This window comes from Protopterus annectens, chromosome 9.part0 (genome assembly GCF_019279795.1).
Source record: "Protopterus annectens isolate FY-2018-M chromosome 9.part0, PAN1.0, whole genome shotgun sequence".
NCBI classification, from domain to species: domain Eukaryota; kingdom Metazoa; phylum Chordata; order Ceratodontiformes; family Protopteridae; genus Protopterus; species Protopterus annectens.
In genome coordinates, this window is record NC_056743.1 from 1,790,165,761 (window position 1) to 1,790,182,521 (window position 16,761).

The 16,761-nt window shown below is 38.4% G+C and overlaps 1 protein-coding gene across 2 annotated transcripts in view; it reads left to right on the forward strand.

Annotated features, from left to right (window-relative positions):
• LOC122812266 (tetratricopeptide repeat protein 39A-like) overlaps positions 1–16,761 on the forward strand; it is an 825,358-nt gene that overhangs the window by 768,238 nt on the left and 40,359 nt on the right. For both annotated transcript variants that reach the window (XM_044084661.1, XM_044084663.1), the window contains exons 14-15: positions 6,470–6,590; positions 7,736–7,847. In XM_044084661.1, the coding sequence (XP_043940596.1) occupies positions 6,470–6,590; positions 7,736–7,847 (233 nt within the window). The remainder of the gene's footprint in view (positions 1–6,469; positions 6,591–7,735; positions 7,848–16,761) is intronic.

Genomic DNA, 16,761 nt, shown 5'->3' on the forward strand with positions numbered 1-16,761 from the left:
TGTTTGTCATAAGATGAGGATTTGGGGACCTTCCTGTATGCAAACAAGTTCAGAGATGTGAGGGAAAGTTAAACCATGTTAACACTAGCATTGAGTCCTGTTAGTAACAGCTTGCATTTCATTGCTGGAACCTGTGTTCTGAGAGACTGCTTTTCAATCTATCTGGAAATATACAGAGCTAAGTATATTTTTTTGGTTTTAGAGTTTGTACTGTTAATTGTTGCTTTTGTTTTTCAGATCTTTGCTGAAAGTGTTTTTTTCTCACCCACCCTCCTATTTCTGGCTCGTAGTTTAAATTTGGTTGCTTTTGCAGTTGCCCGCCCCACGGTAGATTTGATCTGAGACACTCCCCCAGTCCCATCTCTTTACCACATTTTACCTAATAAACTCCTTCTGCACTTGCTTTTAGTCCTTTTTAATTTAATTGCATTTTTTTAAACTGTGTTTGGTCTAATATTGCTACATACTCAAGTGTGCTAGCTTGCACTGCGTGTAAATTGTTTTTACTGCTGTTGTAGCTACTTTTCTGTAACAAAAAAAAAAAATACTGTAAGCCTGTTTCCTACCTTTCCTGTAACTAGTGTAGTCCAGATACAGATTCTCTGTATCCAGGACTGTATGTAAGCTTCTGAGCCCCCCAAGCCTTTCTGTGTTGAAGGGAAGCCTTCTAGCTTATCAGTGTGAGTGGTAAGCACTAGATAACCTGTCTACCACACAAGGAGTAGTTCTGGCCCAGAAATTGTAGTTACTGGCCATTTGGGCAATCTTTTCCATCTCTCTCAACTTTCTGATTTGAAAGCCTGCATTTGCACTTGTTTCTGTCCTGTAACTCGTCTAGTGCAGATACAGATTCTTAGTTTTAGCACTTAAATTTGCTTATTCATGTTCAGCACTTGTTCAGAACTTGTAAGCACTAAATAAGCTACTAATTACTATAGCACTCAACCTTCCTCATTACCTAGAGGAAAACAGTTTTTGTACTTACTTTTCTCACTTGCTCAGAGAAAAACAGCTCTTGTACTCACTTTCCTCACTTATCTAGAGGAAAGTAGTTTTTTATTCAGGCATGTCCAAGGGTCAGCTCTCAGTGTTCTCTCCTGTCTATCTGATGTATCTGGGCATCTTGAGGCAATGTAGAAATTGCCTCATGTACACAGACGACCCTCTCCTCCTACCACCCAACACTACAACCTTTGAGAGATGCACTTTTCTAGCCAAACTGGAGGTAAAGCACTCTCCAACCAAGACTGAACTTGTCAGTCAAGAGGAGAAGGTAAACATTTGCACCACACCACACTCATCACATAGTCTCACTAAATCTACATCACCAAAATCCACACATAGTAACACAAAAACATTCGCGGAGGCTCTCAATAATAATCTGTCTAAGCAACAGAGACCTCCAAGGCAGAAACGCAAGCAACCTCCATCCCCCAACACAACCCAAATGACACATAGCCCACAGACTCAGTGTGCCACTCAACCACAGCCAATAAGTCAAAACAACATACCCAATACAATAGTCATAGGTGACTCTATAGTCAGGCAGACTGATGTCCCACTCACCAGGCTAAACAAGGAGAAGGTTACTGTCATCTGCCTGTTGAGTTCCAGGATCCACCACATAACCCACGCACTCTGTTCACTCCACAAGTACAAATATGACTCTGTCATTGTCCATGTTGGTGTGAATGACCTGAGACGTACCTTCCTGGACTACATGAAAAGAGACATGGAAGAGCTCTCCAATCTTGTAGCCCAGGCAGGTATGACCCTAGCCCTGAGTAACATTCTGCCATCGCCCAGAATGATACCGCAGTACAAGGACAAAATGATTGACTTCAACAATTGGCTAAGCTTCTGGTGTCATTCTAAGGGGATCCAGTATCAGTCTGCTTGGGATGACATGGTCGACAGACCACGATGCTTTGCCAGAGATGGCCTGCACCTGTCGCCCCTGGGATTCCGGATACTGGCTAAGGCTCTTGCCTCCCCTTATAGTGCCTTTTTTAGGCAAGATTCAAATGACAAGTTCACCACCATAACAGGAACAGGCAAGCAGAAACTGAGGGTAATGCTACTCAATGCTAGAAGTCTAAATCTCAAAATGCACTCACTCGAGGCACTCCTTAAAATGGAGAACATCAGTGTCTGTGCAGTGACTGAGACCTGGTTCAAGGCTCCAGAGAGCACCCGTGCACTACCAGGCTATAACTCATACCACACTTTTCGGCCATGTAACCTGGAACGAAACACCAAAGTTGGAGGTGTGTCCATATTCATTAAGGATATCCACACCTCCAGGCTAGTTGCTCAGTATAATGCATCTGAGGTTATCCAAGAGCAACTAACTCTGGGCAAAACTGCAATCCAAATTGTAGCTTGCTTCAGATCCCCCACCATACCCCAGGATTCCCACTCCTCTTTTCTTGATGTACTGGAAAATATTAGGGTTCAACCAAACACCCTAATAATGGGCAACTTCAACTACCCCACCATTACCTGGGAAAACTACTCATGTACCAACTCCTTAGCTCAACACTTTCTGGAATTCATAAACTCCAATGCCTGGGATCAACTTATCCACACCCCCACCAGGGGCGACAATATCCTAGACTAGTCATTACCAACATGAGTGACCTGTGTTCCACACCTGAAGTCAACTCCTCGTTGGTCTGATCCCGGCCATAAACTAATCACCCTTGATATCCACATCCCACCCCCACCCCCACCCCCCATTAAGGAAACCATGGTAAAACATTTCTCCAAAGCCAACTTCATGCTTCTTAAGGCAGAAGTAGTGAACTTCATGACACCCATGCAGATGGACAATACAGTTACAACTGCTGAATCCTACACAAATGCACTCTATAAGCACTTACACGAGTGCATGGATCATGCTATTCCAAACAGAACCAAGATGCTATCCTCCAAAAAAAGGAAGCCAATCTGGTGGTCCCCTGCCATAAACAAACTGTACAACAGAAGGAAGAAACTGTTGCAAAAGAGAGTAAAATCCCATGAGTGGAGGAGCTCCCTGGTCAGCCTCAGTAAGAAGCTGAGATCCCTTATAAAATCCTCCAAAGCTAGCTACGAAAACAAAATCACCACTAATTCTAAGGACAACCACAAAGCATTCTATGGCTATGTCAAGAATCTCGATGGCAACACCCAGATCTGCTCTGAGTTACAGCACAACAGCATGAAAATTACAGAACCAACTGATATTGCCAACATCCTGGCAGATAGGTTCAGTGCTAACTTTACCCCCCCCTTACCCCCTAAAGGGCCCATATCTGTACAAGAAGAATACAGAGTCCCTGTAATCACAACTACGCAGGTAAAAGCTGCACTCTCAAAAGCCAAAAACACAGCATCCATGGGATCAGACAACATCCCAGGCTGCGTTTTACAAGAACTTCAGAACAAACTAGCTCCCCACCTAAGCACCATGTTCAATAATAGCCTCACATCAGGCTTTGTGCCCACTGAATGGTACACAGCAACAGTTATCCCACTCCACAAAGGGGGAGCCACCACTGATCCTGGGAACTATTGCTCTATTAGCCTGATGAGCCTGGTCTGCAAGGCCATGGAACGTATCATCATGGAACTCATAAACAAAGACATTGGTAACCTCCAAACTCTGGATCCCACCCAGTTCAGGTTTGTGAAAGGCAGATTATGCCTCCTGAACCTGATCGACTTCTTTGAGGCAGTCACACAGCCGTAGATGAGGGTAAGGTGGTTCACACAGCCTATCTTGACCTCACCAAGGCTTTCGACACCATCCCCCATTCTGGAATTATAACTAAACTCACTAAACTAGGTATAAATCCCCACATCACAAGATGGGTTACCAACTGGCTCACTGATAGAACCCACACTGTAAAAATTGCAGACTCCAAATCTAACCTCAAACCAGTGATAAGTGCAGTACCACAGGGTTCAGGGATCTTTCCTGTTTGGTATCTACTTCTCTGAAGTACAGGCTAACACAGAAGGCCTCTGGCTAATGAAGTTCATAGATGACTGCAAACTAGGAGCCATAGTCAAGTCCCCAAATGATGTGGGCATCCTACAGAAGGGCCACGCTGAGACAGATGCCTGGTGTCATGGCCTCAAGCTCAATGCCAAAAAGTGCAGTGTCATCCCCTTTGGTAAAAACTCTGTACTCATGAGCTACCACATAGGTAGCAATCTACTTAACACCGAATGTGTGATAAGAGACCTTGGGACCCAGGTGGACTGTAGTCTCTCCTTTGATAGTCACATTGCCACAGTAGTCAGGAAGTCCTTCTACGTGGCACACCTCATCATAAAAGGGTTCTTATCCAGGAAAAAAGAGGTCATTGTTCCCCTCTACTTGACACTCATTAGATCCATTATAGAGTACAATGCCTTTTTTGGAATGTACCTCACAAGACATCTGCAGCAGCTGGAAAGGCCACAGAAGAACCTCACAAAGAGGATTACTGGCCTCAAACAAATGCCCTACACTGACAGTCTCAAAAAACTCCAGCTTTACTCCATAGCATATCTCCTACTCCGAGGTGATCTCTGCCTAACAGCTATGTCAAACCCAGAGCTGTTGGACATGCTACACATAAAGAAATCCCAATCCCTCCGAGCTACACACTATAGGGACCTAAACCTTGTCACCACAATAAACAGGACATGCTGGAGGGATAGATTCCTGTCCCAGAGACTTCCCATACTCTGGAACAGGCTACCCATCTATGTCAAGCAAAGTTCTTCATTAGCACTGTTTAAGAAAAATCTTGATGAGTGGATGGGCACCCAGGGGATCACTTCTGTGTCTCTGCTCGATAGTGGCACAAGAAAATAACTTTCTTGGGTGGCATAAGCCAGGGAACCTTGTTGGCTAGGCTTATGTAGGCCCTTGGGCCGATAGCCTGGTACCTACCTATGAACGTAGGAATCATCTTTTTGCATTAGCAGGAAATGAGGCTGTTTGTGGTTGATGTTCCCTGTGGGAAGAAAAGTGGCAGGTCTGCTAAAGAGGAACAACCATTGGAATAACTGACTGGGCTGGCAGGATAAAAAGATATGGCCAGGCTTGTAAGAGAGGAATTGCTGTTTTTTGAGGGGGATTACTATGACAAAGCTGAAACTAAGTTATGGCAAACAAAATAATACAAGGGGATAACTGATGTGAGCTGGAAGGCTAGAAATTAGTTAAATGCAGTGATAAAAAGTAGCAGCAGAGCAAATAATTAAGTGGATGTGCTGCTTCCATGATGTAAGCATGAAGTTACCCTTTGCCATCATCAGTGGTTATGATTTCTTGCCATATGGCAAAATTTAGTTGCAAAAAAAGTCTGCTGACTCATGACCTTGTCATTCTGCCCATTGGTGGTCACTTTTTTCACCCTGTTGCCATCAAAGTACACCTTTTCTTGAGTTTATGACCTCTTCACCTTTGGTGAGCGAGTTAACAGCCTGTTTTTCTCTTCTCACAAGAGTGTATTAGACTATTTATTACTAAGGTAGAACAATTTTAATATGTAAGGTTATTAAGGTGGAGCAGTTTTAATATACAGGGCTAGATACCACTGTTGCAGTTGCCAATCCATTCCTCACTTACTAGTGAGCTGCTTTTTCTTGTTAGGTCTCAACCTTCTAGCAGTCCACCATGCACTGCAAACTGTTGGGGACCAGTTAGGATTTCTTTAAGAAAGGGTAAAGTTTTGACAAAAATTAAACAAACAAGAATCCAACTAATAACCACACCAGAAATATGAAAGAAACAGCAAAAGTCCACATAAGACACCACAGATTCATTACAGACAGTTAACTGCTTGAAATTTGAAATTAAATGCAACAGCTCCCCCTGGGTTGAATGAAGCCTGTTCAATTAGCCCTTTTAGTATGTTTAGTAGTTTTTTTATCTTTTTTAAAGTTGGTGTTATATAAACATACATTTAATATCTAATAAATTAAGGAGCTGTTGTTCTAATATGAATCCATTTATAATTCAGGGGCATACACATCTGTTTTTATACTGTTTTATGTATTTGAGTTTTAGTTTAAGCACTAGGTTCTATATACACAACCTTAAGTGTTTTATTGGTTTATCAAACTGATTGGTTTATTGGATGTCACATGATTAGTTTGAGATGTATTCAAATGGTTTGTGTTTTAATAATGGCAGTTCTGAAGAAGTCCCACTTGGGGTTGAAAGCACTTAACTGTCTGTAATAAATCTTTGGAGTTTCATGTGGACTTTTGCTGTTTCTTCCACATTTCTGGAAGGGTAAAGTTTTGACCGATAAACAGAAGGACAGCTTATAGCATATGGTACCACTGCCATTTTTGTTCTATTTATCACCCATAAGGTACCCTAATGGATCACCCATACATGCAACAGTAGAAAAGCAGCCCCCACACTTTTCTACTGTGCCTTGGTGTAAATTTCTATGAACATTATCCATTATTTTTTTTTCAGGTCAGTATCCACCTTCAAGCAGAAGATTGCAGGGAAGTCGCCGCCCACAGAGAAATTTGCCATCCGAAAGGCTAGAAGGTACAAGGCAGACAACCCAGTGAGGTTACCTGTTCCAGCACTGGTAAGACTTCTTGCTGCATTCAAAATATAACAAAGTTGCATTGCTGGCAAACTGTTACTCATTTTTGAAAACTCTGTGTTATACTAGTTTAGCTGGTTTGGATTCTTCGATTACTACATTTTTTATGAATATTAGATTGTTCTGTAATCCCAGATGTTCATTTTAATTTGATTTTAACTGGTTGTGTGAAGGAGATATCTTCTGTTTTTCTTTTCTTCACACACACACACACACACACACACACACACACACACACACACACACACACACACACACACACACACACATTACAGCCATTTCCTTATTTTGTACACCTCATATATTTGATTGTGATAAAAAAGAATAAACAAATACATGAAAAATGGCCACAGTAATATTCAACTTGCTGCAACAATCACTCCTATACACTTACATACTTTACTCAGGCTTCAGTTATGACGTAATTTCTAATACCACATGATACTTAGAGTCATAGTTCACAACAGTGGAGATGGGCATGAGGTAATGTGTCATCAGCTGTTCAAGCAGCAAACTGAATAATATTTGTATACAGGAAACTGAACTGTGTGAGTTACACAGCTGTGTTTTACGTACCAAATTTTACATCTGCTTCCATGGTAGAATTTAAATCAAAAGGGACAGATATTGATAAGTATCCTTTTCTCTTCTTTATTCTCCTCACCTTCTAAGGAATGTTATTTTTATGTGGCAGACATGCTTCATGGAATGCAGCACTCTGTGAAATCAGCCTGGCTCCTTAGTGTAATTTTAATAACTTTGGAAACCTTGCTGTTAACTTTTTAGCTGCAGACTTGAGCAGCTTACCCGGAAAGTGGAAATATTACTCATATTCATACATAAGATGCATTTGTTTTATTTAGGTTGTAAAGCACAAATAATATTTATAGTGCCTGCTTCCCTCAGTAAAGAAACTGAATATATCACTTTTTCTTTATCACACATCTGCCTGCTGTAGCACTCTCTTCTTTGTTAGTGGAAGCCTGATGCTGTACAGCACATTATGCTAAGCTGAGCCCCACTTAGAGAGATGGTTGTGAAGCAGGATGGTTATTTGGTGTGAATTGATGGTAAAATGGGGCACTGGGTTTAATGCATTCCTTATTTAAGGCTTTTCTTCTGTTTAGGAGATGATGTACATGTGGAATGGGTTTTCGGTGATTGCGAAGCAGAAAGACTTAACTGATGGGATGATGGAGACACTAAAAGAAGCAGAAAATGGTTTGCAAAATTTACCAGGTACAGAAGAGCTGTTTGGTACATTTTTTAATCCATGAAATGCATTTGAAAGTAACTGAGAGCATTCTTGAATGAGTGGTCACTATAGCTGCATCTATATTTTTTTGTAAAGTATCCGAAAGCTTAAATACTTCTGTATTCCCCAGCTGCCTCTAATTTTGCCCTGGCAGCCTTTTATATGATGTGTGAGGATTAGTTTTCCCTGACTCCAACGATCTCATAGATATTAGTAAAATAAAGCAAAAACAGATGTGGGGTATAGGTCGGTACAAAAATAACACCACATAGCAAAAAAGTAAAAATATCAAGTACCACACCAGCAAGGCTGAATGAAGCTAAATCCAAAAAATGTTTTAATAACTCAAAAACAAAAAAACATACAACAGGTGTAAGCGCCTTCTCTATAGTCACACCGCCTCAGACAGAGATAAAATAAGATAACAATTTAAATAACAATATGCAACTAATAAGAAAGACATGTCATACACCTTCTAATTAGATCGCATGTTAAATAAAATAAATCAAAAACCAACATATACATATATATGTACAAAAAGTTATGCATATATACAAAATACATTAAATAAATGAGATTCATAAAAAGATGTATATGAGAATATAAAAAATATATATATATATATATATATATATATATATATATATATATATATATATATATATATATATATATATATATATAGGTCTAGGACACATGCTCGACTAGCATATGTCCGAATCACAAAACATCGAACACACATACACGAAAGCACTTAACATCGAAAAGTGCTTCTGTGTATGTGTAGCTCAAAAAAAAAATCTATGTTTCTGCAGGGGGGCTTAACACACCCCTCTACTTTATTATTATTATCATTCTGAGATCGCACTACAGTGGGGAAAAGGGAATTTTCCCTTACCCACACTGTAGTCCAATCTACGAAACAGGCACACACACACGGAAGCGCTTGTCGATTTTAAGCTCTTTCATGTATGTGTGTTTGATGTTTTGTGATTCGGACATATGCTAGTCGAGCATGTGTCTCCGGATCCCATATAAATATATATATATATATATATATATATATATATATATATATATATATATATATGAGACAAAGGAGCTAAAGCTAACGGTGCAGATTTAATGTTTCAAAGAACGCTCCTTCAAAAATGGTTTAAGGGAAGATACCCCATTAAGTCCAGGGGATCTTTCTGTATTCAATAGCAAAATCCATTTTTGCTCTGCTGTTTCTGTACGATTTAATATATCTCCTCCCCTTAAGCCCAGATATAAAACTTGTAAAATAAAAAAACTTAAATGTATGAGATGAACCATGGTTCATAGTATGTACAGCTAATGCATTGTTCTCCTCCTTGTTCCTAATGTCCCTTTGGTGTTCCAGTATTCTGTCTTTAAGAAACCTATTTGTTTTTCCTATATAAAACTCATAACATATTTGACAAAATGTAAAATAGACAATATTTTCAGTCTTGCAATCTGCATAAAAATCCAAATTATATTAAAACCCAGGATTGGATGGACAAAAGAAGAGCAAGTATAAATATATTTGCAAGCTGAACAATTTTTATATGGCAAAGTACCTATCCTAACAGAACCTTTACCTCCATCATATGTAAGCGATCTGTGGCAAAAATGTTGCTTAAGTGACTTACTATATCTAAAAGAGAAGCAAGATGTTTCTCCAATTTTACCTTTAAGTTCTGGTATGTTCTTAAGAATCTTCCAATTATCCTCAATAATGTCACAGCATTTACTAACATTGCTAGAATATTGTAATGGAACTGTAAAAGTGTCAGTACAATATTGATTTGGCCTGAAAATATCTTGATTGTTAGCATTATGACAATAATAAGGTTTACATTTATCATTTCTATGTAACCAGGCTTCAGAAATACATTTATCAATCTCAGTTTCTTGATAACCACGTTCCATAAAATCTTGATTCAAACAGGAGAGGGCTGTGTGTGCATCATCATCATCATCATTATGAAGTCTAATATATATCTGTCCTTTTAACATATTTCGAGATATGTGTCTTGGGTGCATACTACTTTTGTGCAAGAGAGCATTTTTTTCTGGTGGGTTTTCTATACAAACCAGTGGAGATATTATACGATTCTGACTTATTCAGTCTTACATCCAAAAAATCTAAACATTGTGAGGAGTACGTATAAGTGAACTTCAGAAATCAAGTACTACTATGCATATAGTCCACAAAATCTTTCAGTTCATCACTAGTACCTCCCCATAACATAAAAATGTCGTACACAAACCGGACATACCAAAGGATGTGCTTGAAATAAACATTCCTCTCTGTTAATAAATTCTCAGTCTCCCATTGCACTAGTATAAGGTTGACGTAGCTATTGGCACAAGCAGTGCCCATAGCTACACCAACCTTTTGCTGGTAGAATTCTTGACCAAAAAGACAAATGTTATTCTCAAGAACAATTTCTAATAAATCAATTTAGTATTGTCAACAGAGAAAACATTTCTGCCATTTAGAAACTCCCTAATATTGTGTATGCCCTAATCATTAGGAATGACCTTGAACTGTGATTCTGTGTCTAGTGTGACAAACATAAACTCACAATTTAAACTGTGTACTTTGACATACAGTCTCGTGGTATGGTGGTAGCATTGTTACCTCACAGCAAGAGGTTCTCGAGTTCGATTCTCGGCTGGGCTTGGGAGTGCCTTCTGTGTGGAGTCTGCATGTCCTCCCCGCGGTTGGGTAGCGTTCGAAAGACATGCGTGCGTAAATGGGTGTGCCTTCGTTGAAGGTTGGGCGTCGAGCTGTCACCTCGGTGTTTCATAAAAATCTACAGCCAATCATTAGCAGACCAGAGTTCCGCTGTGATGACCCCTTACCGGGAAAAGACAAATAACAAACTTTGACATACAGTCTCTCAGAAAAAGACTTGGTGTCTCTCAATACACTGTCACAATATTCCAAAAAAGGATGTAAATTCTTCTCTATGTATATAGAGAGAGGTTCAGTACACCATCCGGATCCATACACTATCGGTCTCATAGGTGGACATGTTCGATTCTTATGAATCTTAGTAAGTCCGTAGATCACAGGGACCAAAGGATGTGCAACATTAAAATATTTAAATAAATCTTCACCTATTAGACCAGTCATGAGTAAGTCAATACCAGAAAAGAAACTTTTTCCATAATACCATTAACAGCATACTTAGGTAGGTGGTGTCGTCTAGGAGTATTTTAATCTGATTAAGATATAGCTCTCTGTCAAGAACAACAGTTCCACCTTCTTTATCAGCTTGTCTAATCTCTAAAGAATGTAAGTTCTTAAGTTCACATAAAGCTATGTAATCATCAGAAGACATATTATGAAAAAAGGTCTAGAATCTTGTTTAAATGCCTCTCTAAATTCGTTTTCACACAAGGCAATAAAAGTATCTATAACAGCATGTGGTGGTGGCATAAACATGCTGGGCTTTCTAAAAGAAGAGGCAGTAACTGCATTTTCATTAGGAAACAAAATTTTTAGAGTTAATGATCTTCCCTGCAACCTCAAGTCTTTAAGTAACTCAGCCTGGTCTGTTCGTTTGGCCGGAATAAATGATAAACCTTTGTTTAAAAGAGAAAACTGTGCTGCTGTGCTCCTTTGTCTTGTGTGTGTGTGTATATATATATATATATATATATATATATATATATATATATATATATATATATATATTCTCATATACATCTTTTTATGAATCTCATTTATTGAATGTATTTTGCATATATGCATAATTTCTTATACATATATATGTATATGTTGGTTTTTGACTTATTTTATTTAACATGTGATCTAAAATTAGAGAAACACCTTGCTTCTCTTTTAGAAATAGTAAGTCACTTAAGCAACACTTTTGCCACAGATCGCGTACATATGATGAAGGTAAAGGTTCTGTTACGATAGGTACTTTCCCATGTAAAAATTGTTCGGCTTGCAAATATATTTATACTTGCTCTTTTTTTGTCCATCCAGTCCTGGGTTTTAATATTAACTTGGATTTTTATGCAGATTGCAAGACTGAAAATATTGTCTATTTTGCATTTTGCCAAATATGTTATGAGTTTTATATAGGAAAAACAAATAGGTTTCTTAAAGACAGAATACTGGAACACCAAAGGGATATTAGGAACAAGGAGGAGAACAATGCATTAGCAGTACATACTATGAACCATGGTTCATCTCATACATTTAAGTTTTTTATTTCACAAGTTTTATATCTGGGCTTAAGGGGAGGAGATATATTAAATTGTACAGAAACAGCAGAGCAAAAATGGATTTTGCTATTGAATGCAGAAAGATCCCCTGGACTTAATGGGGTATCTTCCCTTAAACCATTTTTGAAAGGGCGTTCTTTGAAACATTAAACCTGCACTGTTAGCTTTAGCTCCTTTGTCTCATACACACAAACACACTCATATATATATATATATATATATATATATATATATATATATATATATATATATATATATATATATGTATATATATATATATATATATGTATATATATATATATATATATATATATATATACATGTATATATATATATATATAAAAAAACAGGAACCAAAGGAGCCATCAAACCACAGCAAGTAAAATCATATAACTTTAAAGCAAGAACAAGTGAGCGCTATCGCAGCAAAGCCGCTTCATCAGACAATACAAACAGGAAATGCATCATCAGTTTTAAATATCTGCATAGCCAATAACAGAGGACATCCAATTAAGAGCAACTTCTTAAAGTCAAAGCATCTAAGTCAGTTACACAGTAGACTCAAGCCTTCATATATGCCATAAAACTTTCATGACAACAATAAAAATTCATTATAGAAATTCATTATAAAAATCATAATAGAAATATATAACATTATGTACAAAATTATATATAAAAGATATAAAAAATAATATCTTATCTGGGTAAGGGTCTATCTAACAACTTAGGATGGATGGACAATTTCTCATTCAAACCCCTGCCATGATTGGCATGTAATCTTATGATCCATTCCAATTCCCTTCCCTCAACTCTATTCTTAATCGCTTCTCCACGTATCCCTGGTGCAACAACCTCAATTACCATAAACTTAAAAGTGTGTTCCTCACCCACCTTTATAGTATGTTTGGACAATGAATTTGTTGTTACCCTCCTAGAAATGTCATACAGGTGGTTCCTAATTTGATCCCGTGATCTACGTGTGGTCATACCAACATAGAAAGCAGTACATTTCTCACAGTAACTCAGATAAACCAAATGTGTAGTATTACAGTTAGCTGTTAATTCAAATGTAAACTCCCTTCCCATATCTGGATGGTAAAACCTACCTTTGTGGTCAAGGTGTCGACAATAATTACATTTAGGGCATGGAAAAGTGCCAAGTTCTTTACCCTTGACCTGATTATTATATTGTCTATCTTGTCCTGGGCCACGTAGAAGTCTTTTCAATGATTTCTTGTTTTTGAAGACATAACGTGGAGTGTCACCCACTAGCTCCCTGACATTTTCATCAGCATACAAGACATTCCAGTTCTTCTTATATATATATATATATATATATATATATATATATATATATATATATATATATATATCCTGTACAAGTTTAACATTACTGGAGTATGTAACTGGAACTTTCAAGAAATTGTAACCCATAGATTTACCATTGACTTTTCTATCATTGTTAGAGAAGTACGGTTTACCTATATCTTCTCTCATTTCATGGGTATATGTTAGTGCTGTTTTCACCTCTTCCTTCAGATATCGTCTCTTCAAAAAATTATGTTCTAAATTCTCCAACTCATCCCTATGTTTGTTGTCATTAACCATTAATCTTGATGCTCTCAAAGCTTGCCCTCTCACCACATTTCCAAAGATGTGTCGTGGGTGCATGCTGCTTCTTTCGATATGTGTTCCTATGGCATTCTTTCCTATGTATACTAGTTTCAGACTCTCCCGAGGGCAACCTATCTATTCTGACATCTAGAAATTCAATGGTTTTAGTAGAACTGCAAGCTGTAAACTTCAGGAAGTCAGTACTATTATTGATACCGTCCAAAAAATTTTGAAAGGATAGATCATCTCCCTCCCAAAGGAGAAAGAGATCATCAACAAAATGCCGATAAAAAATTAGAGTAGAGCCCATATGCCCAAGGACATTCTCTCTTTCCCATGCTGCCATTACCAGGTTGGCATAGCTATTGGCACAAGGAGTGCCCATTGCTACACCAGCACACTATTTAAAGAGAGTCTGTTCAAAGACAAAAATGTTGTTTTCTAGTATGGTCTCTACCATGAAGCATAATAACTCAATCATTTTTTGTTCATACATACTATCCTCTCTGAGATACTGTTTAAGCATTTCTATTCCCTGGTCATTGGGTATGGCCGTAAATAGAGCCTGTACATCTAAAGTTGCCATGAGACACTCCCTTGTGGGTCTTCTATCCCTAATACAAGCATATAGATCTTCTAAAAAATGTTGTGCGTCTTTCAAGATATATTTATTCTGAGCTAAAACCGGTTTTAGTTGTTCTTCAATATAAATTGATAATGGTTCCGTAGCCCATCCCCTTCCCGCTACTATAGGTCTTAGGGGTGGGTTGAGGGGGTTCTTATGCATCTTAGGGAGACCTTGTATGAGTGGTATTACTGGTTCTGTAACAATAAGATAATCATATAATTCTTGTGAGATGGATGCATACATTCAAATAAATCATTATTGATAGAAGAAACACTTTTTTCAACACATTCCCTTGTAATACACTGATATGTTCTAGAGTCACTCAACATCTCATACATCAGGTCCTATAGACATGATAATCCATCACAACGACCGAGCCCCCTTTATCAGCTGGTATAATTGATAGAGACATGTCCTGACATAGACCTTCTAATGCTTTTTTTTCCTTTACATTCAAATTAACAAAACATTTTGACTTCACATTGCTGTCATATAGCTTATATATATCATTCAAGCACATTTTCTCAAAGGTTTCCTCTACCCCTTTCAAGACTGGTGTATAACCACTCGTTTTTTTTAAAAATCCCCACATTCTGCATTTCCCCCGCATTATTGCTTCCATATTGTAACTTCAACATTAAACTACATACAGACATTTTTAATTCTATGACATTGTCCGTTAAAGTCATTTTGTTTGCTGGTATGTAAGTCATAACTTTATTGAGGACACTGAGCTCCTCCTGTGTGAAAACATGTTGTTATAGGTTCCACACTAAGGATTGTCCTGTCCTTGCCACATTCTCTTCAGAGTAACTGGGTTGTTTTCTTCTGTTGACGCTTTTCTTTTCATGCGTCCTCAACTCAATGACCTCCCTTGAAAATGGGAAGCTCTAATAAGGTACGGCATATTGAGACTGTGTGTCGCAATACTATTATTTATGGTAGTTGAGGTGTGTTGAGTGGACATAATTCCTCCATCCTTCCGTCGTGCTCCTCCATGAGTGGAGGTGCTGATAGATGCTTTCTGACTCACTGTGTTTGGTGTGTCAGATGTAGACGCCTTCATCACTTCCTGTGCTGATGCAATAGCACCTTCACAATCCCTTAAGGTGGAATCAAACTGTTTGATGTTAACGACCACATTATTAGAGTCATCCTTGATGGTGGATTCTTTACCCCTTTGGTTTCCATCAGTATTGTTCTCTCTAGGCCAAGCAAAGACTCGACCTGTGGCAAAATCCTGATAATCTCGCTGTAGTTTCTTCCTCTTGCATGATAGCAATTGCGTTTCGTATGCTGTCATGGTATCTAAGCTGATCCATCTTAAGATCCACTAGTGAGGTTGGATACTTGTCATAAAGGTCAACCTGATGCCTGTTGATATTAATAGTTAAAGCGTCCTCCTCTGGCTTAAAATAATCAATGAGGAGGCGCATATAGCTGACACTAGTATCCAAATTAATACGTTGCCATTTTAACAATAAGTACATATTCCCATAGGAGGGCATTGTAAGTACCCACAGACCATGAAGAACAATTTGTAAGCCTATACAGGCTTCAAAATGAAACCTCTGCATCTGAAGTCACTTTAGTTTCCTTACATCATTTTCCAGTTTGAAGAACTCTCTCCTGAGAGCTATAAAGTCATATTCACAGGTAATATCCGAGGTAACTTCAGTGTTCAGTGGTTTAAAACTCAGATGTGGGTTCTCTCTCACCTCTTTTAATGCTGAGATATCTCTCTGTCTCAGCCCACGAAGACCTGTGGCATTGGAATTCTCAGCCATTTCAGATATTTCCTCATTATAAATGTCCAAACCCATATCCAACAAGTGGAATATCCACAGAGGTTCCTCACTAAATGAATAAAGGCATAAGTGACATGTCCTGTACAGACAACCTCAAGGCCCTATCTCTCTATTCTGTCTCCTAAAGGCTGCTGAGCGGAGATCTATGCCTGGCATACAAGGTATTGCCAGACCCTATTCTGATGGATGTTCTGCATATCCGCAAAACAAACAGCACCAGAATTACCCATTCTAAAGACTTAAACTTTACCTTTGATATAAATACCATCTACTGGAGAGACAGACATGTATCCCAGACACACTACCCCTTCTGTGGAGCAGGCTCCCCATCCATGTGAAGCAGAGTTCTTCTCTAACCCAATTCAAGTTTAATTTGTAAAATTGGATGGAGAACAGGAAATTCATCCCTGGTTTGGCATCTATGTCTCTAATGGACACATGCAACCTCTAAATGGTTCATGTCCCAGGCCCTAGCTTGAAAATGTTTCATCTTCCAAACCCCTGCTTACACTTATCAATGGTATCAGAACTTTTCAGAGATTTGGGATACATGTCTAGCCTTAAAAAGGCCCCTGTGGTCATTAGTCAAGTAAACAC